At 48.2% G+C, this 26,586-nt stretch overlaps 1 protein-coding gene and 1 long non-coding RNA gene across 9 annotated transcripts in view; one reads left to right on the top strand and one right to left on the bottom strand.

Moving 5' to 3' along the window:
- The window catches only part of LOC119465117 (tubulin--tyrosine ligase-like protein 12), a 190,162-nt gene that overhangs the window by 43,310 nt on the left and 120,266 nt on the right, over window positions 1-26,586 (bottom strand). For all 7 annotated transcript variants that reach the window (XR_007463256.1, XR_007463255.1, XM_049655702.1 and 4 more), the window contains exons 11-14: window positions 24,460-24,611; window positions 14,915-14,993; window positions 12,348-12,416; window positions 684-828 (exon numbers count right to left, since the gene is read on the bottom strand). Coding sequence is in view for 5 of the 7 variants with exons in the window: in XM_049655702.1 (XP_049511659.1) it covers window positions 684-828; window positions 12,348-12,416; window positions 14,915-14,993; window positions 24,460-24,611 (445 nt within the window). In the remaining 2 variants the exon portion in view is untranslated. The remainder of the gene's footprint in view (window positions 1-683; window positions 829-12,347; window positions 12,417-14,914; window positions 14,994-24,459; window positions 24,612-26,586) is intronic.
- Window positions 18,163-20,191, top strand: LOC125940044 (uncharacterized). 2 transcript variants are annotated; one of them, XR_007463268.1, is made up of 4 exons: window positions 18,163-18,930; window positions 19,342-19,478; window positions 19,548-19,616; window positions 19,686-19,803. It is a non-coding gene; the product is annotated as an uncharacterized LOC125940044 (long non-coding RNA). The 2 variants fall into 2 exon arrangements; XR_007463267.1 differs by having other exon boundaries at window positions 19,548-20,191.

Below are 26,586 nucleotides of genomic sequence, written 5' to 3'. Positions count from 1 at the left end.
AGTGGAGGGCTCCGGATTGACCACCTGGGGATCCTTATCGTGAAAGCACATGGGCGTTTTTTCACTTCACCTCCACCGAAATGCGGCTGCCGCAGCCGGGATTTGAAACCGCAATTTCATGCTCAGCTTGCAATGAAGCTATATCCTACATAGTTTCCTTTTTTTACATTAAAAGCAAACATTTCAATTTGCTATTTGCAGAACAGTATGCCTAAGAGAGCACCAGTAGATTAAGCCAGTGACTGCTCTTGATAAAAACACGCCCACGGCTGTTGATACTGTACCGTTAACAGACGACGTGCAGCGTTGTAGAAGGCATGGGGTTATTTTTCTCTTGCGATTCTGCATGTGCTGAAGAATTTCTCATCACAAGAGCTCTACCAAACCAGTCATCAAGATATAGTCTTATTTATACCGAGAAATATGCGTTCTAGAAGCACAATTTTATGAGTGGGACTATTTCTTTAGCCACGAAGGCGTGCCCAGATGACCGTGCTTCGGTCATCTGGGCGGAGCCTCTCCTGCTTTTCTAAGTGGTACCCAACTATAGTCAAATAGTTGCACCACTTCTGCTACACCGGTACATCCATCACAATGCCTCAATAACTTTAGAAAGCCAAATTTTCCCTTTCGTTGTCCGCCTTTGTGGCGAGGTTAGATGCAACCTGTATCAATGAGCTTACCTCCAGGTCCTTGGGAGCGGTCCCACTCCAGCATGAGATCCACTGCGTACATTGCACGTGACTGTGGACTGTGTGCCAGGCCAGCCGGCGGTGGTTCAGTGCACGCCAGCTCAAACACCTGCCTCAGCACCCGGAACACCTCAGCCTGGCCAAAGTAAATGCGGCAGGTCACATGACCACCTGCTCTAAAAGGCAGGGGAAAAGGCACTGCAATTGTTTGGCTACCGTGCAAATATTGGGCAGTCCCAAAATTTTTATGTGACGTGGTACGGTTTTGTTGAGAAAGCACATACTAGTAACTACTTTTATTGCACATTGTCATTCAAAAAGTGGTGTCCAAAACACGACACAATGTGACTCATGCTTCTGACACCTGGCAGCTTGTAAAACCACCCTTGTAGGCTGACATCGATTTATGCTTTTGAATTGTCTTCATATTTAACTGAATAAAAGGAAACTTTATACTTCTTTTAACCATTTCAGCATTTTTATGTATTGCAAGATGCCCGTTCGAGGACAAGCCGCAATAGTGCAGTACAAATGTCATTTCTGTCATCTCACTCTCATTTTCTTTATCTCTCTCCCGAGCATAGCGTGCAAAACCTCTTCTTCACCTCGCAGAGCATTGGCACGAGCACGTGCGAACACGCCAGCTGTGGACGAAGACGACGACGCTCGAACGCAATTATATGGTTCGCATAAATGCATGTTCTGCAAGCGTTACTGTATAGCCTAGCGGTTACGACGCTTGCCTTGGGGCCATGGGTACGTGGGTTCGAATCCCCACCACAGCAACAATGTTTATTTTCTTTTATTTCTTTCTTCATTGCTGATGATGATAGTTTCTTGATATGAACCACAAATTACGGCTGGCTTAAACAGCTTCACTGTTAATAGTTTTGAGTTATACCGACTCTGGGGACAGACGCCCACCCGCTGCAGCGCGCGCATCTCTAATATCTAGTCCGCTCGCAGCACCCTCAGCCTACTTTTCATTGTTTCGCACCAAAGTTATGGAGCGCTGCACCGCTTGGCCCACTCAACCGTATTCTAGTAAACTTTATACAGCCGGCCTGGCCCTCCCAACAGCAGCAACAACAGCCTCCGGGAGTGGCCACGCGTGCACTTGCCACTTGCCAGTGTTATAAGCGTGGAAATTACGAGAAACTGTGCAGGAGATGCTGTTGCGCGGTGTGCAGAATATGAACGGTTGCACTCTTTTTCGGAGAACGAATCCGCTCCCTATTCGCGGCCACTGCTGGAGCACACATGCCGAAGCCGTGATGGCACAACGTGGTGCAATTTCGGTCAATTTTCAGTGTTTGGCGCAGGATCGTGCATTTGTATCAAAATGCCGCAATTGGCGCAGGAGTCCCACCCCTGCATTGAGGTTCTACTGTATCTACCACTTGATTCTTCAAATATTCGGTATATTCGATGTAGAGACCCACGCAGTGGCGCATTTCACAGTCGCCACGCAACTCCTAGAGTTTGATGCCGTGCAAGTGAGCACCTTGCTTCTTTGTTTTTGCCGCAGAAGGAGTGCCGAGCGCGCTGTGGACAGGTTGTCCCAGATGGGCAGCCTTGGCTGAGGCAGTCACAGACTTTGTCTCTGCGAGCGCTTCTGCCCTACAGCATGCGCTCCCTGACAACGACCCGATGCAGGGATTGCACATACAGCACTGCATTAACAGGAGTCGCCTCTGTTAGTACAGTTAAACCTCGATATAACGAACTTCCGTATAACGAAATTCTCGATATAAAGAAATATTTAACTTTTTATAACCTCTTGTTTATAGAAGATTATGTATTTTGAACCTTAATAAAACAAAGTGTGTCAATATAATGAAATTTTAATGCTGCCTGCTGTGAAGGAATACCGGGACAATAAATGATAACTTCCGTGGGTGCATGCAGCTGCTTGCGCACGCACCTCTCAAATCGCACGGCACGAGCGGGAACGACTGCCGAAGCAGAGCAGCGTCTAAAAGTCCGCACGCTGTATGCTGTAGGTGCGAGTGCAAGCATGCGAAGGATGAGCCAAGAAAGATGGTGGCTTGATGAGCATCGTCTTCCCGTGCAAGCAACAGGAAAGGGGCAGGGGAGCGAGCTTGCGGTAATGTAATCAAGGGGAGGGGGCAGGTTGGTGCGCATCTCCTTTTCTATCAAGCCATGGCAGCGAAAGACTGTCAGCATGGCCGAGTACATATGCAGCCCATGCGCACTGTTTTAGAGGTAACCTGCCTCGTGTGCAAAGGTTGGGCGAGCTGAGATGGGGTAGCAACATTTGTGCTGTCTTCCTGCACGTTTAGTACTGGAGGTTGCTTAATCTTGAGTTTCAGAGACGCATGAAATGAGATGCAGATGAAGCATTCGTTCAAGCTGCCGGTGCTTTTCATGATGGCATTGTCTCACTGTGAACAATACTATCAGCCGCGGGGGCAGAGTAGATGTGAAAACGTGTCTGACTTTGATTCATAGCGAAAGCCATGCTTCTGAGATGTCCGCGTCACACCCATTTCAACACTCGTCCAGATCACGGTGGTCAAGATGTCAAGAGCTTGCAAATAACAGACAGCGCCCCTATGGAGCGAGCGCTGGACTAATGGTGAAGTTGCTGGAGTCACATGATGGGTGTGGCCAATTGAACACTTTGGTATGACCTCCAATTATCTGCTTCTTGTTTGTTTCTGCATGCAGGAGATAGCTTAAGTGGCAAATTTGAAGGCGGAGAAGCGCATACTGACAAGACCAAGATGGCAGTGTTCTGAGGCGTGGCCGTCGACCTCGGCGATGTTTAAGCGAGGTTCGTTGGACTTTCTGCAGCCTTCCACAGAAGTTCTGGGCACCCCTACAGCAATCCCCCTTCGAAAGCAGGCCAGCAACATCACACAAGACAGTTCCCAGGGTACCACGTAGGCTCTTAGCATCGAGTAGCACCTGCCATCGCTAGGCTTAACCCTCCAGGCCTATTGCCACATCACCAGTGACGACTGGGACACTATGCGACGGCTACAGGGGACTCCACTGGCTGTGACAAGGACGACGTCGCCGTCAGAATTGCCAGGAGCACCGGCCACGAGCGCAACGTGGCCGATATAGGACTTTGCCGAGGAAACAGTCAACGCCAGAAAGTGAGCATGTTTGATTCTATCCGCAACTGAGAGGCGGACGCGGACGCTGTCAGACTGTGGCGAGATTAAGGAGTTAATAGAGTTGACTGTTAGTGTTGTATTTCCTAATTTGCAGCAATTTGCATTTCTTATGTTTATTTATATTGTTACGGGGAGAGTGTGGTCGGCTTTTTTCGTGTCATTGACAAACGTCACACGCAGCGATATAATGGCAGACATCACGGTAAAGACCAGGCCAAAAGAAGCGCCAACGAACACGGTCATAAGTCCGTATACTGAGTATACAGTCTTGTATACAACTGAGTAATTGCATTCTTGATGGCGCAGAGCCCAGCGGCCAAGGTGCCCAGAAGGATCTTTCAGAGAAGAAAGCCAACACAGAGCGTGGTGATCAGTGATGACTGTGAATTGCCGGCTGTACAAATAGGGGCGGAATTTACCAGCTGCCGAAACGACAGCCAGACACTCGCGCTCACTGATAGAATATTTGCACTCAGCAGGGGAACGAAGGCGGCTGGCGTAAGCAATAACACGTTCTTGTCCTTGTTGTTTCTGGGCCAGGATAGCTCCAATACCGTGGCCACTGGCATCGGTACGAACTTCTGTTGGAGCTGATGCATCAAAGTGAGCGCGAATGGGAGGGGAAGTAAGCAGCTGGATCAGCTCGGTGAAAGCACCAGCTTGCTCACGGCCCCAAATGAAGGCAGCGTCTTTCTGGAGGAGCTGAGTAAGAGGGCGTGCAACATCTGCAAAATTGCGGACAAACCGACGGAAGTAGGAGCAGAGGCCCAAGAAGCTGCGAACGTCCTTGGCACACGTTGGCACGGGAAAGTCCTTCACTGCCCGTATTTTACCTTGATCAGGGTGTACACCAGAAGAATTGATGAGATGTCCGAGCACAGAAATTTCACGACGACCGAAGTGGCATTTGGATGAAAGAGTTGTAGCCCCGCCCAACAGAAAACGTTCGAGGTGCGTCACAAAAGTCGGAGAAAAAAACGATCACATCGTCCAAGTAACAGAGGCAGATGGACAACTTGAAACCGTGTAGGAGGGCGTCCATCATTCGTTCAAATGTGGCCAGGGCATTACATAAACCGAAAGGCATCACTTTGAACTGATAAAAGCCGTCGGGAGTAATAAAAGCCGTCTTCTCACGGTCCATGTCATCGACGGCAATTTGCCAGTAACGGGAGCGAAGATCTATGGACGAAAAATATTGTGCTCCATGAAGACAATCCAAGGCGTCATCAATGCGTGGTAGCAGATAGACGTCCTTCTTGGTTACCTTGTTTAAGTGCCGATAATCTACGCAAAATCACCAACTGTCATCCTTTTTTAACTAGTACAACAGGGGATGCCCATGGGCTGCAAGAAGGTTCAATGATGTTACGGGAAAGCATCTTATCAACTTCGTGTTGGATGATGTCTCGCTCAGTAGGAGAGATGCGGTAGGGTCGCCGATAGATTGGGCTCGCATCCCCGGTGTTAGGTAATGCGATGTTTGACAACAGATGTTTGCCCGAGAGGACGGTCTCCAAGGTCGAATATGTCCCAGTATGAGGCAACGGAGTTCATGGGCACAGTGGGGCGGTAGGTCGAGTGCAATCATTTTCATTAAGGTATTCAAGTCTGAAGGGGCAGGAGGCACAGCAAGAGTTGCACATGAGGAGTTGTCAGAAGTTAAAGCTGAAATGTGGTAGTCTCGGGCCGGCGTGATTTCGCAAGTGATATGCCGCACGGGTGAACTCGTGGACAAAATCCAAAGTTCACTAGCGGCACACAGGACGTGTTGTCCGTAATGGTAATGACGGTGCGAGGAAACGCAACGTTATGCAAGAGCAGGGCATATGGATTAGGGGATACGATGTAGTCACCGTCTGGTATAGGCAGAACGAGTGAAACACCTATGTAGCTAACGGCAAGGTGAGGGAGGCGAATATGCTCTGTGGAACATAGCCGGATCGGAGCACTATCGGGGGGATCAATAGCAACAGGTAGATCGAGTTGCACAACACCAGCAGAACAGTCTATCAAGGCGGAATGGGCTGAGAGAAAGTCAAGTCCCAGGATTAGGTCGTGAGGACAGTGTTCTAGAACATAAAATAAACTTAAGTATGACGACCGGCGACACTCCCACGAGCTGAACACGTGCCAATAACGGCCGGTGTTCCCCCGTCGGCGACTCGGAGCACAGCTGACGGGGCAGGAGTGAGGACTTTCTTGAAACGATGGCGAAGCTGAGCATTCATCACAGATGTGTGCGCCAGTGTCAATCTGAGCCGTAACAGGTACACCATTCACGTTCACTTTGATGAGGTTCCGATGTGTGGGCAGGGTCAGAAGAGGATTTTGGCGTCGGGTCAGTATAGCAGCATCACCTCTAGGTGCTGCACTCGTTAGTTTTTCGAAAGCGTGCGCTGGAAGGACCTAGGGGACGTGATCGACAAGATGGGGGCTATCGAGGTCGAATTCCACGAAGAGCGGCAGTGACGAGAAATATGGCCGATACGACCACAAGTTAAGTGTATTGGCCTGTCGTCTGGAGTGCGCCATTCAGCCGGGTTGCGATATCGCGTAGGGGCATTCACATTTCGGTGGCGCATGGCAGAGGTGGACGGAGCGTAGTCAGGCCGATTAATGGAGCAGACGCTGGCCAATGCCTGGCGTACGACGGTCTGGATCAGGGAAACGGTGGCCTGGCAATTCTCGGGGCCAAGGGTTGGGGTTGGGAAAGGAGATGCGGCTTTGATTTCACGCCGGATGATGTGGACGATGTCATCAGAGCAATTGGGCGTGGGCAGACTGCGGAGGTCTTCGCAGGTGGACGTAGCAGCCGTGTTGGGGAGGCAGGGGAAATGGGTGGGCAATGCGGCGGCTCTTGTCTTCTTAAAACCACCAGCATTAGGTAATGATGGCCTGTGCAGTAGAGAGAGAGAGAGAGAGAAAAAGGTAAAGGAAAGACAAGGAGGTTAACCAGAGGTTATCTCCGGTTGGCTACCCTGTACCGGGGGAGGGGTAAAGGGATGCGAAAGGAGAGGGAGAGAAAAATAAGTAAAAAAAGGAAGAATTCTTAAACACAAGGAGGTGAAAGGCATCATCTGCTATGCCCTTAATGACATGTGCGACTTTATCAGCTTCGGACATTCTCAGTTAGGACTCTGTGCACGTCTGGACACGCGAAATGAGGTCTTTTTGAGCGGCGCGCTGACGTCCAACAGGCTTGCCAACGAAATCCTTCAGCTTCTGTATACAAATGTCCCAGCTGGTAAGTTCCTCCTCGTGGGTCTAAAACTAAACCCGTGTCGTTCCGGCGAGATAGAATATCAAAATAGCCAGCATGATGGTCTGGTCCCAGTGGTTGCTCGCGCTCAACCGCTCATAAAGTTGACGCCAATCTTCAAAATCAGTGTTGTCGGTGCCGGAAAAGGTTCAGGGGTCGCGCGGTTGTGCCAGAATGAAGGTTGGCGTGGGGGCCCAAAGCATCCTCGCCTTGAGCTGGCATGGTAGATGCAGCTAAGGAGCGCCCGCTGCATAAATCCGTCTTGCACTTTACCCCACAAACTCTACCAAAAATGTTACAGGAAAAAAGAAGTAAGGAGTATATTTACAGTGTATTGCAGCGGTTGACAAGATCATAGTTAGCTCACGAAGTTCCGAGCATCGTCTTCTTCGAAGTCATCTGAAAACGTCTTCATTGCTCTGTCACAATATTTAGGTTGAGGGGTAAGTTTGTATTTTTGATGCGTGATAAAATTCTGTGTGCTGTGCCGCCGTACGTCTCTCAATCCATCGCGTAAACATCAGCTAACCCGACATCTGTTTTTTGTGACTTCCGTGAAATTTTTGGCACATTCGCTGCTACAACAAAGATTTACAGCAAAGCCTTTACCCTCTAGTTGGTCGGGATATTTCTGTCTGTGCTCACTCAAGAACAAACGGCAGCTGGAGGGCTTTGTGTTTGAACTTACGTTTAACAAAATTATGTTTTCTCGTATATTCAAATTAGAATCTGATGCCATCATGTCAGCAGGTTTGTGTATAAGTCATACTTAACGAATTTTCTTATGCATTTTACGTTGAGAAATACAATTTGTTCAATAATGCACTTGTGCTAGGCGGAGGGCCTAGAAGAATGAGGATGTATGCTGCCCTTCCCCTCCACGAACGTATGCACACAATGTATCTGTCCTTGATGTGTGGGCGCTCTGCCCATTGTATCTGTTGCACAGCTTGCGCTGCGATCGAAATCGACATTATGGCAAACACTGTCCAAAAAATTCAGAGCCCTTCCAGAACTGTGAAGATGCACTGGCCAGCGAAGCTGTGACTATGGTGGGTCTGCTATAGTGAACTTATATATTAGTCAAACCTCGTTAACACGTACCCACTTAATGTGTAATTGCGGTTTAAACGTAGTCGCGAAGATTCCCCCACCCAGCCCCCATTGAACCCCATGTATTGCCCTACTAAGCCGTAGTTGCTCATTTACCACCAAATGGTTAGTGCATACTACAGTCGAATCTCGTTAACTCGAACACGCTTAATTTGAACTGCCTGTTTATTCGAACTGACGCTGTGGTCCCGTCAAAGTAATGTGTATTTCAATGGGCGAAAAAGCTCGGTAATTCGAACGCGAAAGCATTTGCGACGGTTAATTCGAACATACCGCGGACCGACAATACTCTAAGCAACGCACTAAATAATGCGGCGGCGCCTCCGACCGGCATTGCTCCGACAACGCTATAGAGCAAAAGCTTAGGAGAGACCCCTTAATGCAGCGGCGGAGACCCAATGCGGCCAACGAAACTGCCCACGCCGGCAAACGCTCGCTTCCCGATAACGAGAGAAAACTAAACTTCAGGGGGTGGGCTAATCTGCGCCGGGCGGGCTGTACCGGCGGCAGGCGCGCACGGAGACAGTCGAAGCTAAGGGAGCTGCAAGGGAGTTGAGAGAGAGGGTGAGGGGAGCCACCGAAGCGGCGGAGTTGCCGAGGTCAAATCCGTCTCCCTGCCGCCCTCCTCCCTCACCTTCGACGGTCGTCGCCCGCGCCCGCCCGTCACCATGGCGGTGCCGTCCGCTCCCTAAAGTTTCGTTTTCTGCTGTTATCAGGAACCAAGCGTTGGCTGGCGTTGGCTGGCGTGGGCGGTTGCGCTCACTATGCGCTTGCGTGCCACAATATTTCACAACTCGCACCGTTCGTGCATCGTGCTATAGTGCTCAAATAGTTCAAAAATACGTCCTTCTTTTCATTCGAACTTCTTTTAATTTGAACAAATTTTCGGACCCCTGGGAGTTCAAATTATTGAGATTCGACTGTATTTTATTTCTAGTTCTACACGCACAGGCACCAAATCAGCTAAATATAATGTGCGGAGACATTTGATTCTCGAGTTGCGGCGCCTGGACGACAGCCGCCAGCGATAGGGACCTTAAAACATGGCCACCATGGCGCATTTCCTGCTCTTACAGCTGTTGCCGAATGCAGTGCACAAGAGCATGGCCTTCGAGATTGGCTTCCGGTAATGCGTAGAAGCTGCCGGTAGGAGGCGCAAATTTGCTGTCGCATTCAAATCCAATCCAATTCAAGTAGTAACCGCGCAGAAGCCCATTTTACTATACAAAAGCATTATATATGTCTCTATTATTTTATTGCGCAATCTCATGGATGCTCCAGGCATATTTCTGCCGTGGTCGTCGCTTTTAAGTTCCGTATAAAGTCCAAACACAGTAACATCGTCGCCGCACGTGGTATGTGCGAGTGAAAGCTTGCAAGGATCAGCTGACAATTGCAGCTCAATTTTATCTTGCGCGCTAGAGGAAGAAAGGCGGGGTGAAAGCGTGCTGCTATCACCCACGAGGCATCGCCGGGGAGGCGAGAAAGTTCGGGGCGTGCGGCTGCCGCCAATCTTGAAAGCGATCTGCGACGTGGAGAAAGTGCACGTCCGCGAGGGCGTCTTCAAAGCGATCTGTGATGTGAATAAAGTGCAACTAGTGTCGGTAATTTCGTGTGTGCAGTGCTTTCGACGTTTAGTTTTTCGCGTTGATGGCACAAACGTCAATTCGCTCATTGCTCTTGCTGCGCCTCCTCACTCCAGCGTTGCGGCATCAAGTTTCTGCGGTCATCGAGAGATATGTGTTCATATTTACCTGTGCACGCCTTATACCGTGCTTGTTATCTTAGTAAGGGAATGTTTACAACTTGATACGACTGATAAGACCACTATCCTTAGTTCGTATAGCTGTCTACTAATTTGCAATCGCAATCGATGCTTCGCCTATCGGGTAAAACTGTGACATTCTTTTTTTCCCTTCATTCCGCCAGTGTGCTTGCGGTCGTGGTGTTGTCGTAGTGTTCTATTCGAAGATGCCATCGTCGCGGGCCATCGTCGCGGCAAGTGAAGATAACTGATTTTTTCCTTCTTGCCTGCAAATAAAGCCTGTCTGAGAGTGTGTGTTTGAGAGCATCATAAGAAAGTTTTTTCCGGCCGGTGAGTAGCTGCTAAACTGACACTGGCGGTTAATCTGTACATCGTTTAGTGTGTACGTAAACGTCGTTCCCAGCCGACTACGCAATAACGACGTGTGACTATCATTGTTGACTATATTAAGCGTCTTCGGCATGTGCGTCAAAGAGCAAGGACAATGGTGTCTTGATTTCGCCTGGTGTGATGGCCAAGTAGTGCGTTTGCAGCACCAAATCCACCAGTGATGCGATCCGAATCGCGGGCCTGACCTTCTGCCGAGGCAGTGGCATGACGGTGATGAGATCTGTCCCACTCCTGCTCTTGGTGGCTCATACCCGCATATCCAACGCGGGTATGAGCCACATGTGATTTCTTTCTTACCTTCCTTCCTTCTTTCTTGTCCCTGGCTCATACCTGCATATCTAATGCGGGTATGTGCCGCACGTGATATTATTATAGTTAATCCTGACGTAACTGACGAGCATGTGATGTTCTGGTTGCCATGATCTATCAGTCATGTTAGTCATACATTCATACCCTTTCATGCCAATTGTGGTATATATTAAGTGAAAGAGACACCACAAAACGAGACGCCACAACATTGTTGTCTACTGCCGGTGTACATGGACGCGATCTCCTGGAACTTAGCCCTTAACAGCTTCGCTGTAAAACGGTATCGCCACATTGTGGCCGCGGGCACTCAACCAGACCTCAAATGGCAGCCGGAAAAGGGTTTTGTTTTTAAGTTTCCCCGTAACATACCGTATTTACTCACGTAATGAACGCACTCGCCTAATGAATGCACCCCTCAACTTTGGTCACCAATTTAGATTTTTTTTCTCCCGCGTAATAAACGCACCCAGAACTTGCTGCCGTGAAGTAAGAGAGACACGGTACGATTCGGCATCTGATATGGCGTCCAGCGGGTACAATTCTATCGGACGCTATATCGTAACGCCGTATTATAACACCGTAGCGATAACAACGATAAGAAAATATTGTGGCTCGTGAGCATCGGTAATTCATTTCAATGCGGCGTCCGTTTTAGCATTGAAGGGAACCAGAAAAGGCCTAGCGACGATATCGGCGCCGTTGAGCGATCAGCAGCGGTGAGGCTGTCGCACAAATGAGTCCCGGTCTCATCCTCTCTGCGGCAAGGAAATCTCGCCATTCGCGAGCAAAACCGCTGTCGAACGGCGGCCCGTAAATGGCAAACGGCGTGCGGCGAGTTACCGTGCCAGTAACGTGAACGGGCCTTAGCCGCGACTCAGCGCTTCTCAGCTAACCGCTGTTGCTTCCGTACCGGCCCGTGCTCGCGTGAAGCGTGCCGCTATGGACCCTGTGTTGCGCACACGTCTAGAAAGGCCAACACTGTCCCACTCTATTTGCGCAGTTAATCAGACTGCTAAGCACAACTGTGTTGGAACGCGAGCAATCTGGCACTTGCGTTGCAGGCTGTAATTACCGATTCACAAGCGCGCAAAAGCGAGCAACACGGTGAGGAAGAGCAGGGAGCGCGCGTACCTGCTAGCAGACTAACCGGAAGTTGTAGGTTCTTGCTCGACCAATCGACATCGTCGACCCGGTTGACATCCTCAGATGCACCCTGGTGACATCACGACGTCCGCTGGGGATACCGGAAAGGCCGGGAGAGGAAGACGGCATTGTTTTTTTAAATTTTGTGGCGCAACCGCGGCGCGTAGCGCTGCAGCGTTTGGCATCGTTGATCGTGCGGCATTCTGAACTCAATGCGTGCATTTACTTGAAATGTTCAAAAAATATCTGAGGTGGTTTAGGGGCCCTTTAATGAAATAGTGGAGATATTCAATTGACTTGATTTCTTTGATTTAGCCATTCTTTGATTTAACTAGGATATTGAATCCTGGTTCATAGAAGGTACCTTTGTTTATATTCACTGCCCATATGACTCCCTCTTCCTTATGTCTTATGTGCTGAATTTCAACATGAATCATTGCCACCTTGCTTGGTTAGCTCTCCCAATTAGCCAGCCTGGTAAAAAATGGCCCTCACTGTTTATTATCAAGCACATTGTTTCAGCTCACCTGAACCTGGTCCCAGGGGTGTGAGCTGTAGTACCGGTCGAAGCACTCCAAGAACTGTGCACATGTTGTCTGCACACAAACAAAACATCCCGAGTGATAACTCCACAAAAGCGACACTATAACTTAATGATGAAGGCCATTGTAGCGCAAATGGAACAAGGACAAAACACAGAGAACCAGACATGGGCACTACACTCACAATTAATTCTGTTCCCAGTGGAGCAGGAAAAACATACAGAAACCCATACATATGCACATGAGTATGGGTTCAACACAGCAAAGAAAAAGAATACAAAAATCAAACCTCGCTTCCAAATAGACAGATAGACGTGTAGCTGACGCAATCCGTGCCTCTTTTTTTTTTTTATGGAAAGTCTCCAAACGTTCATGTGCAGTAGTTTCTTTGCTTCCGCCCAAAATCTTTATCTCATGTAACTTCCTTGCCGTGTTGAACCTTTATGCATGCGCGTTATTCAGTACATTTTTTCTGCTCGGCAAAATACATCACTTGTGAGTGTAGGACCTGTGCTGCCTAGTTCTCTGTTCTTTGTCTTTGCCCTATTTGCGCTACAATGGCTTCATCAAATGTTAACCAATTCACCAAAGAACAACTTACCGTATATACTCGCGCAATGAATGCACTTTTTTTTTCCAAAAAGATCGAAGCAAAGTTGGGGGGTGCGTTTATTATGTGGGGTAAATTTTATGGGCGAACTTGTGATGACCCGCTCGCTTTCATATTTTTTTACAAGTGGAAAATTGCGCCGAACCTGACAATGAAAAGGCACCTACTCTTTACCGTCAACGCTGACCACAGTCGACCCCGCACAGTGCCAGCGATGGCTATGCGCAGGGTGATGATCAAGTCACATGATGCGCGGTCCGCGCTTCCGTCTGTGGCCATAACCCACCTGCCGTAGATTGAAAATCCCTTCTGTATTTAGGAAGAAAACTGGAAAGCAAAGCTCAAAGTTTGCAATGTTTGCAAAGCAAAGCAATGCAATAAAAGATTGCCCTAAAACAGAAGTCCACTATTAAACTGAGAACTTCATTGATATACAGTGCAACATAACGTCACTAATCTTTAGCTTCAGAGGGAAGGCCCTTGATTTTATTCGACAGGTATTCTACTTATAAAAAAAAATATTTTACAGACCTGCATATACTAGAACTGTGCTGTAATATGCGCTAGCATATTAATTTGAAGTTCGCTTTATTAACAGTACACCATAATGTATATCTTTATTTCTATGTACATGAATTAATGATAGCATGCTACATTCTTGTTACGCAGTGCTAGGATATTCCTCAGCACGTGCAGCATTGTGTTTTCTAGCCCAAAATTTGTAAGCATTTGTAAGAACCCATGGCAATTAAGTGGCAGAGGAGGTCAACCCAGCGCGCTTCATGTGGCTATAGCCTCCAATTCAATTTTTACGCAGGTTTTCCAGGGGCAAAAAAAAAAAGAAAACGTACACAAGTCGCACCGTTCTATAAGATGCACCGACGAAAAATTCAGAAAAAAAAAAAAAATGACAATACCGGGAAATACGGTATTCGATTCGTGAATCGAAATATTTGAATGTTCTCTATTTGACCTGAAATCGAATACTCGAGTATTTGCCCTAGGATTTTTACATTTCCTTGTCGTGGCAAAGCTCCTTCATATCATGCGATCTCACGGTTGCAAAGGTAGCAATGTTTGGAATTGTCATCACACACCAAAGACGACGGAAGGCAATACAGAGATAAGGCTACCCATGGAAGCAAATGACACCAATCTAACTGAAGCGACAGTTGTGCGTGATTGCAGGCTCCTGCTAAAGCTACAAGGTGTTTGAAGATGGCCAACAAGTTGCATGATACTGCGCAAATCACAAGCTTTCTTTTCTTGGAGGGGGGGGGGGGGGAGGGTATGGAGTAAAGGTGGAGTGACATAGGTCAACCTGGCCACAAGGATGTGACTGGCACATCAGCGTGTCCATTTTGCTGGCCTGAAAGCAGCCAGGGTTTATCACTAATGCTGCATTGGAGCCTCCTCATTGGCTCTACTGGGGATCACACAGCGGCCTGATTGTTTGTATCATCTGTTGCGATGCAAAAATTAGTTCGCAACATTAGAAATTCAGCACGTTGTAAGCTAATGGACGTGGGCCAGGACTGTTGAAAAATTCGTATCATCCCAAAATCCGTATCAGGAGTGATTGTATCACTGACATTCTACTGTATAAACCATCACCAGACCCCATTTTGATGCTCGAGCTACAGCTAAAACAAATATCCCATAACAAGCTGTCGTCTCGTTTTATCAACAATATTTGTGAACAGTGAGTAATCACTTTATGACAGCATCCACTAACATGGTGACACGGTATATGTTCGAGAGAAAAGAAATTGCTTACACAAGCACACATTTCTTTTTTTTTCCATGTCCTTCTCTTACAATAGTAGGGTGCTTAGACGTAACTCAGAAATCTGCTGTATTTGATGCTTACAGTCCAGCTGCAGGTACAAGATGGGCAGTAAACTTTTATGTCATTATCAACACCGTCCTTATGCGGCCTTACCTGCTGTGGTCCGGACTCTGTGTAGTTCATCACCGTGAAGTGCTTCTCGTAGTCATCAAAGTCGTTCAAGGAGAATGGCCTGCACAGTGCATGACAATGAGTGGCTGCTATTGGACCCAGTGCAGTGAAGGCCACACACATCCATCAATATTAATAGCATGCTTTAGCTCGGGGACTTTTATCGAAATACATGGAACATGGAGTGTCCCAAGATGCACAGCGCCGCATTACTCTCGGCGCGATCGGCACCGCACCGTACTATTATGGCCTGACCTTCTTGTGATTTGTTTATAAGTGCTCACTAATAAGATACTGTCCACCAAGAATACTATAGGAATCTGTGAAGTTGTTTTTACTGCTGAAACTTTAAAACCTCGAATTAACAAAATTCATGATGTAACGAAGTTTTCCGCTGCAAATACAATTTCGTTTTTTCGAGCTTTGACTGCAGTAGATTTCGAATCGAATCAAGGAAAACAAAAAGTTGGATATAGATTAAATATCAGAAAATTTATTATGAAGTTTAATGCTGTGATGATGTGGATAGTGGCGTGCGGCGGTGACAGGAGAAAGTGCGTGACGAGCCAGCTTGAAGTGATGGTGATTGTATGGCAGCAGCAAGAAGAGAATTGGCGATGATGATAATAGAAGAAAACGACCACGTGCCATGGACAAGGAAGCGGCGTGAGAGCACAAGAGCGCGCAGAGCATGAGAGCGAGCGGCAGCCTCGAACGTCAGCTCGCAGAACGACGGTTCAAGGCTCGGGTACCGGCGACCGGTGTCCTGCTACCGTGCCGACCTGGTCGAAGATCCAGCTCGTGGCTGGGCTCTCCTGCGCACCAGCAGCCTGCTGTTATAGTGGCCTGGTGTAGTGTTTCATGCTGGGGACCGGGACGCCTGAGCTACCTGCCTGCTGAGCAAGCCTGATGACTGGCGAGTGGGTGTCCTGCTACCGCGCGGACCTGGTCGATCCAGCTCATGGCTGGGCTCTCTTGTGCGCCAGTAGCCTGCTGTTATAGTGGCCTGGTGCAGTGTTTCATGCTGGGGACCGGGACGCCTGAGCTACTTGCCTGCTGAGCGAGCCCGATGACTGGCGACTGGGTGTCCTGCTATCATGCAGACGTGGTCGATTCAGCTCGTGGCTGGGCTCTCCTGCGCACCAGTGGCCTGCTGTTATAGCGGCCTGGTGCAGTGTTTCATGCTGGGGACCGGGACGCCTGAGCTACCTGTCTGCCGACCGAGCCCGACGTTCTAGCAGCCGAGGCATTACGGACCAGCTACAGCAGTGGCCTGGTGTTCTACCGGCCTGCTGTTCCCCTGCTTCCATGTCGCGATAAGGTGCAGCGTGATGATGATGGCGTAAGACGTGGCCGTCGCAAGCAACACACCAGCTGTCTTCAAGTGTCAGACGACACAGTGACGCACTACGCAACAACCACCATGGTCACCGCAACGACGACACACACTGGCGAGCCGTGATGCATGAGTGCTAGGCACATCCTTATATAGAAGGACAAACGACTTCGTGAACTCTAGTCCCTGTGTATGTAAAGCGTCTGTATCGTGTTAGCGTGTCTGTATAAAGTCGGTGTTTCGTGTAACAAGCTCCCGTCTGCCGTGTCATTATTAAAGGATCCTGGGCCCAACAGAAACACCGGCAAGTTTGTTTCCCATCACAAATGCTTACAAATTTTGTGCAAGAAAACACATTGCTGTACATGCTCGGGAGTCTACTAGCTTTGCATAACAAGATTGTTGCAAGCAATCAGTAACTTCGGTTCTCAGGAATCAAGATGTACCGTATAGTTTACTCTTATTAAAGAGTACTTATTGTCCCCCAGCTAGCACAGCTAGAATAGATGACCAGCAACAGATAGACAAAAACACGTCAGCCTTTAATAATGGCTGGACCTCGGAGAGCATGCACACAACCACGAACTTCGTCGTTCTCGCCTCAAGGGCCCAGTGTCACCACGTGCCAATTTATATCGCGTCATTGCTCCCTTCTCAAAAGCGACCGACCCAGTCGCTTCAAGGGCAGCGGGCGAGCACTATGGGCAAGAATGCCAACATGAAAAGAAAAAAAAAAAACATACAGGAATGTACACAATGCTAAAGCGGTTTGTGAGTTATCCCTCGCGTGCGTAGTACGGCTGCATCCGTACTATGTGGACGACTTCAGCACGGGGACGGCGTCGGTTCGAACCAGGATCAGAGCTTTGAGGCACCACCTCGTAGTTCACATCACTAACGTAAACGAGCTCGAATGGTGTAAACTCTGTGGTCTCCTGCACAGCGGTAATGTAAGCAAACGTCATGTATGGCAAAATTTCTTCCCATGTTTTGTGTTCCACATCAATGTGCATGGATAGCATGTCGGCCAATGTTCTGTTCAGGCGCTCTGTTAAGCCGTTAGTCTGGGGATGATAGGCTGTGGTCCTTCAGTGGTTGGTGTGTGTCAGCGTGACAACTTGTTGCAACAACTCCGCCGTAAACACTGCACCGTGGTCAGTAATGAGCACAGCGGGTGCACCGTGGCGAAGCACGATGTTGTGGATGAAGATGCTGGCAACTAGAGCAGCAGTTCCCCTCGGCACAGCTTTTGTCTCCGCATAGCAAGTTAAATAATCAGTTGCCATGATTATCCACTTGTTTTGCAAGGAAGATGTGGGGAACGGACCAAGAAGGTCCATTCCAACTTGCTGGAACAGCGCCGGAGGCGGATCCAAAGGCTGAAGGAGGCCGGCAGGCTTGACGGGTGGGACTTTATGCCTCTGACAGTGACGGCACGTTCGCACATAGCGCTGAACTGACGAAAATAAGTGTGGCCAATAGTATTTCTGCTGTATGCGCGCTAATGTCCTCGCGAAGCCTAAGTGGCCGGCACAGGGATCTTCGTGACACGCCTGTAAAGCTTCCTTGCGTAGTGCCGTCGGAACGACGAGAAGGAACGATTCTTGGCTGTTCTTGAAATTTTTCTTGTACAGGACATCGCTCCGCAGGCAGTACGATGTCAATCTTCGTGAAAGTGGGCGTGGGACAACAACGTCAGCTCCCTCGAGATATCGGAAGACTGGAAGCAGTTCAAGGTCTGCACGTTGATAGTCAGCCATGCGCACCACGTCGACGACACCAAGAAACGGAAAATCATGATGTCAGTGTGGCCTCGTGGTTCTCAAACCCCGTTTTCACGGAATCTTCAAGAGCGAAGTACACGTAGCGTAGCTTACGCTAATGGGTCGTCGTTGAGGTTGGCGACCCGGTCAAAATGGTCAAGCCAGTCGTCGGCGTCCTCTGAAGCACTCCCGTGGAACGGATTCGGCGTCCGGGTCTGATTGACAACCACGTGCGATGCTGCAGTAGCAGCAGGAGGAGGTTGGTTCGTCATTCTACTTCGTTCGGGTAGCAGACCGTGCTGTGGCTGGAGTCCCTGGAGACGTCGGCTGGTACGTACGTGCACAGGGGTAAGCTCGGCCGAACTGCTCGCCGGGCTTAGGTCTGGGGTACGCTCCGGAGACCTTAACATCGACCGTACCCCACACCTCCACCAGAAATGTCACCCAGCTAGTACAGCTAGAATAGATGACCAGCAACAGATAGGCAAAAACACGTCAGCCTTTAGTAATGGCTGGACCTCGGAGAGCGCGCACGCAACCACGAACTTCGTCGTTCTTGCCTCAAGGGCCCAGTGTCAATATTAAAATTTAAAAAAAAAGCTAAAATTAAATTCTGGAGCTTTATGTGCCAAGACCATGATTTGATTATCAGGCACACCATAGTGAGAGACCCCGGATTAATTTTGACCACTTGGGGTTCTTTAATGTGCACCCAATGCACGGTACATAAGCATTTTTGCATTTCACCCCCATTTGCTCGCAGGTTTTGCTCGCATGCGCTGTTCGGTTTCTTACAACACCACCAGATGGTGCTCGCCTCCTCAGCTTTAGGTTTTTCTCGCATGCACTGCTGGGTTTCTTGCAACACCACCAGATGGCACTAGCCTCCTGGGCTTTAGGTTTCGCTCGCATACGCTGTTGGGTTTCTTACAACACCCACTAGATGGTGCTCACTTCCTGGGCTTTAGGTTTTGCACACATGCACTGCTGGGTTTCTTGCAACACCACCAGATTGTGCTCGCTTCCTGGGCTTTAGGTTTTGAACGCATGCACTGCTGGGTTTCTTGCAACACCACCAGATTGTGCTCACCTCCTGGGCTTTAGGTTTTGCACGCATGCGCTGCTGGGTTTCTTACAACACCCACCAGATGGCGCTCGCTTCCTGGGCTTTAGGTTTTGCATGCATGCACTGCTGGGTTTCTTACAACACCACCAGATTGTGCTCGCCTCCTGGGCTTTAGGTTTTGCACGCATGCACTGCTGGGTTTCTTGCAACACCCACTAGATGAAGCTCGCTTCCTGGGCTTTAGGTTTTGCACGCATGCGCTGCTGGGTTTCTTACAACACCCACCAGATGGCGCTCGCTTCCTGGGCTTTAGGTTTTGCACGCATGCACTGCTGGGTTTCTTACAACACCACCAGATTGTGCTCGCCTCCTGGGCTTTAGGTTTTGCACGCATGCACTGCTGGGTTTCTTTTAACACCCACCAGATGACGCTCGCTTCCTGGGCTTTAGGTTTTGCACGCATGCGCTGCTGGGTTTCTTACAACACCCACCAGATGGCGCTCGCTTCCTGGGCTTTAGGTTTTGCACGCATGCACTGCTGGGTTTCTTACAACACCCACCAGAAGGCACTCACTTCCTGGGCTTTAGGTTTTGCAGGCATGCACTGTTGGGTTTCTTACAGCACCCACTAGATGGTGCTCGCTTCCTGGGCTTTAGGTTTTGCACGCATGCACTGCTGGGTTTCTTGCAACACCACCAGATTGTGCTCGCCTCCTGGGCTTTAAGAACGGAGGCATACAAAAAAATGTGGGCAGTTTGCTCTAGTAGTGCAAGGCTGGGTGACAGCGGAGCTAGTTCAGGTTTGGCAACTCCCATGGATTTGCAGGCTTGGCATTGGAAGTTCTCAGTGACGCGCAGGCCTGGAACCGATTCCCGGCAGCACCGAGCATTCAGTCGGCAACGTTTGTTGTCTCTGGCCCGAAACTCGGGATCCTCGGCTCGGTGACGGAGTTTGTCAGTGGCGACCTCGGCGCGATGGGCAGGATCGGCTCTCCTTCGTCGATTGTAGTCCCGCTGAGCCGCACGCCGAGCTTCCTTGTAGGTGGCTTCTTCCTCGGGAGTCTTGCCTTTCTTCAGTCGCCCCATGGTAGCTGCGCATGGGTGTTCACTAGACGAGAGAGGCGACACGTCGGTCGGCACGCCGGCTGCTCAGAGCTTTCTAGCATATCAGTGACGTCACAGCTAAGCGAACAATTGCTTCTCCTCGGCTGGGGAAAGGGGAGGCGAACCGCATGCATGTCGTGGTGAGACTCCACCCTACGCACGTGTGTGATGCGAGGAGGTTGCATGGCTTGGCGACTCACAGCTGGGCCAAGTTATCTGTCGGCACGAAATGAACTTACGAAAAGCTTAACAGCTCCGCTGTAAAACAGAGTTCCCAGTAATGGTTCAAATAGTTTGATGCTGGGAATTCTTTGTATCTGGGTGTTTTCTCAAATATGTAGGTAGGACATTAGGCTAAATAATAACAAGAGCTTGGTGGCCGCAACCCACCACCCCATTTCAAAGGGAACGCTCACAGCATCCATCCATCCATCCATCCATTAGGTTTTTCTCGCATGCGCTGCTGGATTTTTTCCAATACCACCTGATGGCGCTCGCCTCCACGCATCCCAGCCGGCATCGGCATGAGAGCGTTTGGTAGTTTGTGCATATGGCATGTGCTGTGCTTGTTTTCCTATGTGACAAAAATGCAGGTGCTGGGCTGTGGAGGTCGCATGCTGGGCTGTGATAGTGTAAACATTACAATCGTCCATAGCCTGAAGAGAGCGCTCGTAACTGGCGTCTCAACAGCGTGCTGGCCACGTATGCAGAAGGAGCACGTAAACACGTGCGAGTAAAATGGCTCCAATGCATGCACTCGGTGTCGAGGACACCCATGCCCGAATGAGGCGTCACGCAGAACAGGAGCGTCTTCACCATGCAGCGAAACGTGGTGCAGACTGCGATGTATCTATACAATGTATACATCAAATTATAATGATTAATCCATTACATTATCAATTCATTATATCATTACTGTTCGTTTTCCTAAATCTGTAGTACTAATCTTCGGTGATTTTAACTTACCCGGTATTGATTGGGCTAACCTTTCAACAGCAACCTACCTATCTGAGGCGCAGTTTCCTGCAGTCATGTCTCGACTTTTCTTTAACACAGCTTATCACCCGTCCCACGTGATCTTCGGCTACATCCGCTAGCATTTTAGATCCAGTATTAACCAGTGATCCTGACGTGTGCTTCGACTTAACTCATCAAGATGGGCTATCTGATCATGATATCATAACAGGTAGTCTTGCAGTTTCCCTTCCAAGATGTCCGAGCTCTGATAAATACATCCGATGTTACAATAGAGCGGATTTTGACAGCATAAACTCCGCACTATCTGACTTTTCATTACATTTACTCAATAGATGCCAATTTCAAACTATTGAACATAACTGGGCTGAACTTTTCTCTTACTGAACTAACTAATCGATTCGTCCCTCTAACAAAAATAGCCTGCATTCCGACAGCCCCGTGGTTTACCGTAAAGCTTCGGCGCCTTAATAATAAGAAAAAGCGTTTATATCGTAAAACCAATAAAGACAGCGTCTCAGATTTCTGACATTGTTATAAGACCTGCGATAAGCAATATCAGCCACTGCTAAAATCATCTAAACGACATTTCTTTACCCATGACCTATATTCTATGCTCAGTAACAATCCTCAACGTTTTTGGCGCGTAATAAACCCGAAGAGCTATCCCGATATAACACTCGTTAATGAGCACGGTGATATGGTCCACCACTCGGAGTGTGCCGATTTATTGAATAGCGCATTTTCATCTCTATTTACACAGGAAGACACCACATTATCACCATGCCTTGACAATCTCACTAACATATCAATGCCAGAAATAATTGTTAGCGAAGCATGTATTTCTTCTTTACTAAATAAACTTAAAGTTTCTTCGGCATCTGATCACACTGGCATCAATAATAAAATGTTAAAACATTTGTCACCTAGTTTATCACCTCTATTGTGTGCACTCTTCTCGCAGTCTTTATCAACCAACACTATTCCGTACGAGTGGAAGGTGGCAAAAGTCATACCCATTTTTAAGTCCGGAAACCGAACTCATCCATTGAATTACCGCCCCATCTCCTTAACTAGTACTATTTGCAAATTACTTGAACACATCTTGTATACTGAAATCATTAACTACTTAGAAGACCACAAAATTATCATTGATTACCAACATGGCTTCCGTCGGGGTTATTCATGCGACACACAGTTAGCCGGCTTTTTACATTACTTACATTCATACCTAGACCTCGGGTTTCAAGTTGATGCTATCTTCCTGGATTTCTCAAAAGCTTTCAATCGTGTTCCTCACCATAGACTAGTACTGAAGTTAATGAACCTTAACATACACCCAACCGTTAGTGGACGGATTAAGGATTTCCTCTCATCCAGAGTACAATACACATCTGTTAACAGGAATTCCCCTTCTACCAAAGTAACCTCCGGTGTTCCGCAGGGCAGCGTTCTTGGCCCTTTACTTTTCTTAATATATATTAATCACTTGCCTAACTGTGTGTCTTCCCACATCAGACTTTTCGCCGATGACTGCGTTATATATCAATTAATTTCATGTGACAATGACAAACATGTTCTTCAAACCAATCTTAACGCTATTAACACATGGTGTTCAACATGGTTGATGACTCTTAATACAGCTAAAACGAAGTTATCATTTGCTAGGCGCAGCCACCGTATTCCAATATCGTACGTAATAAATAACAACATAATTGAACTTACTACTTCATATAAGTATCTTAGAGTTCACTTACAGTCTGATCTAACGTGGCATCATCACATCCGCCTGACGTTGGCATCAGCTAACCGCTCATTAGGCCTCCTCAAACGCAACCTTAAGCATGCTCCAGCTAAACTACGCAGACTAGCATACATCACATTAATACGCCCCAAAATCGAATATGCATCAGCCATCTGGGATCCTTGTCAAACCTATATCACCCAAGAAATCGAATCACTGCAAAACCGCGCGGTCTGTTTCATTTTTTCTGATTATTCACCCTATACTAGCATTTCAGCACTAAAAGCTCGCGCTCAGCTTGACGACTTATCCTATCGCCGTAGAATTGCCCGCCTTTCGCTGCTGCACAAACTTTATCATCATCCGCACCTTCACCATATCTTCGAACCAGCGACAGCCTTCTTTCCACGCACAGACCATATCTTCAAGATAAAACGCATTAGTTGTCACTCAGCTCACTATGCTAACTCCTTCGTTCCGCGAACAATAGTTGCATGGAATAACCTGCCATCACACATTGCTACTCAAACCAATTTCGCAACCTTTCAGGAACTTTTATGCAACGGTTAAGCGTAAATATCCATCATGTACTATTTTAGCGTTTGTTCATATGTTGTTCAGTGTATATATTGTCTTGATCATTTTTTTTCCTTTCTGCGTGTACATTGTATAAGTGTATTCATGTCTTATTAATTTGTTAAGGTGACAACTGACATAGTTTCCAGCAAGACCTCGTTTTGCTTCTTGTACATTATATCTATTTTATGCCCTTAATTTGTTTTTCAGACAGTTTTGTGTTTTCTCTCTGATTTTCACTTGACTAATCTATTTCGTATACTGTTTTATTTGTGTATTTTGCTAGTCGTCGTACTTATGCAAAACTCTTTTTTTTTCGTTTTTTTACGGTAACACGCAAAGCTCGCATTTTTTCATGTATCCGTTGCCCCTATGTAATACCCCTTAGGGGGCCTTTGGGGTATTATGAAATAAAAATTATGAAATAATTGAATTACGTACAGCCCCATAATTCAAGTAAAGTTTAAAACTTCTGCCACGATGTGATGTGCCCCACGTGGGGCAATGATAATGCTCAACTTTCAGAGATTATGAAAAATGATGCACAACAACACCTCAAGCAAACACATCTCTCTTTGTGTTCTCTGGACTACACAGACAAACAGCAGTGGTGCATACAAGGTAATGTTTAACATGAACGCACAGCTCTCATATTCGACTAAATGCTGAAGAAATTATTACATTTGCCGCCAACATCAGTGCTAATTATCGTCAATCAAAGCAAACAGCGTACAAAGCTTTGCTTGGATCGATTTCCACAGTGCATGAGATCCGCATATCTTTTTGCATGTATGTTCTTTTTTTTTTAACTTGGGTGTCTCCACCTCCCAAAACGATAAGTTGTTAGTGCAACAGTTTTAAACTTTCCATAACACATGGCACAACATTCGTGAAATCCTAGAAAGAGCCCAAGTTTCCAAACTTCTGCATTGTTGGCATCCATGCAGTGCTTGATCCTCTCACTTGTTGGCAAAGCGGAGCCAGAAGTGGCGGTAGGCGTAAAGACGCACAGGCCGCACGCTGAGCAGGACAACAACGTAGCGGAAGTCGAACTTGACTAGACCGATGCCCTCTCGTGGGTAGAGCACTGGGTCCGAGACATACTTGCATGCCACCTGCAACAAGAGGGCGCATGAGCTATAGTATGGAGTTGAAGCCTGATATAACCAACTCATGTACAGTGACTTATCAGATGTAACGAAGTACCCTCATCAAAAATTCAGAAAAGTTGCAGTAAAGTTCGGGTGATGTTATATGCGAATTTTACGTGTAGCCACATCTCGAGGCAAAGTTCCCCACCAGTTTCATTATCTCCTAGGCAATCCCACCCTCTCCCCACCCCTGCGTGTTGAAGCTCCCTTCTCCCCTCCTTCGTGATCTTCCATTCTCCTCTTTACGGGTTGGCATTTTGATTGTAGCAAATCGTGCACGCGACACCAGCAAACTCGTACGTCACCCGTTCCCATGGCACTCTCTCGGTCCACGCGAAGCGCTTCGTGTACGGCGGAGAGCGAAATTGCCGTTGCCCATGCTCCGGCTGCACTGTCATCCTCTGTCGCGTGAATGCTAGCTGCATCTGTAAAGTGATCCGATCCACGAGATGTTACGTGACTGATTCGTCCGCAATCACATCAGTTGTGTGAATCCAGCTTTATCAGCATCACCGAAGAGGGGGAGAACAGAGTTGCTGGCCGAAGATACGATGTAGACGAGTCAGGCATCTGAATGGATTGTTTTCGCAAAGATTTGAGCGTTGTTGCACGCAGTTGTTTCTGCGGGTTATAAGCGCGGATATTTTTTTTTCTTTTCCGGCTGTTGTAATTGGACGTGTGGGTTATACGCGGCAAAATATGGTAAATAAAAAAGTTTCTCCCTGATATTAACTCGTAAGAAATACCGTATTTACACGATTGTAAGTCGACTCGAATGTAGGTCGACTCCCACAAAATTGCATGGCTCAAAAAAAAAAATTGGGGGGGGGGGGGGGGAGAAAAACCACGCGAGTGCATTTGACACAAGGGAAATTTATTGATGGGGTTTCTAAACTACTCATCATCACTAGAGTTGACCTCACTGGTACTGCTGCCTTCATGGCTGCTGCGGTCCCACAGCGCGTCGTCATCAAAAGTGAGTCCACACTTCGCGAACGACCGCACCATGACATCGCGCGGTACAGCCCCCCACGCAGAGGACCCACCCGCACACAGTAGCCAGAGAGGCCAAATTTTCTCGTGCTGAAGCCACCACTGCCGCACCACACGTTCACTGACTCCAGACTTCCGTCCCGCTGCGCAGTTGTTAGTTTCCTCAACATGGAGGATAGCAGCCCGTTTGAACGCTGCTGAGAACGAGCGTCGAAAGTTCTTGGCACGCATGACAGGCGCGACAATTCAGCACAACAGCAGAAGTGACAGATGCGCGCGGCCATCGAAAACAATCGTATCTCGAAGAAAAGCTCTTCCGCCAACTACTAATACCCCCCTAACGGCAGCTCTTCCGCCAGCTACCAATACTCCCCAAACGGCGGCTCTTCCGCCATCTACCAATACCCCCTAAACGGCGGCTCTTCCATGATCGATGCTCCCACAAGAGCCGTGCGCTCGTGGTGCGCGCAATCAAAATGTATGCAATACAGTAAATTATTACGCTGCGCTTCTACTGTAACCATAAAAAAGTTGTCGCAGTTTCACCTAAAAGGCGAAGCATCAATTGCAATAGCAAATTTGTAGAAGCTATACGGAGTAATGATATTAGCTTTATCAGCTGTATAAACTTGGACATGCAGCAGCACCGGCAACACGCAGAACTGTTGTCGACGCCGTCGGCGTTTTGCCCGCATTCGCTCAAAATGCGTGCGGCGTTGGTGACTGTTGCCGGAGCCTCTGATATAAATAGGCACTTGGTGCCGCAGCTAAACGTCGCCTCCCTTCCCTACCCCACGGCCTCTCGCGCGTCGGAAGAAGGCGCGTTTGCTCTACATATATGGTGATTGTAAAGGAGGAAAGAGACGCCTACTTCTGCAGCCCTTAAGGGAGCACGGCGCAGAACGCGCGTTGGTTCTCCGCCGTGCGTTCACTCCCCGTGAAAGCG

Source organism: Dermacentor silvarum, chromosome 9 (genome assembly GCF_013339745.2).
Source record: "Dermacentor silvarum isolate Dsil-2018 chromosome 9, BIME_Dsil_1.4, whole genome shotgun sequence".
Lineage (NCBI taxonomy): Eukaryota > Metazoa > Arthropoda > Arachnida > Ixodida > Ixodidae > Dermacentor > Dermacentor silvarum.
The sequence above is the reverse complement of the archived record's forward strand: the minus strand, read 5'-3'. Positions and strand labels throughout refer to the sequence as shown.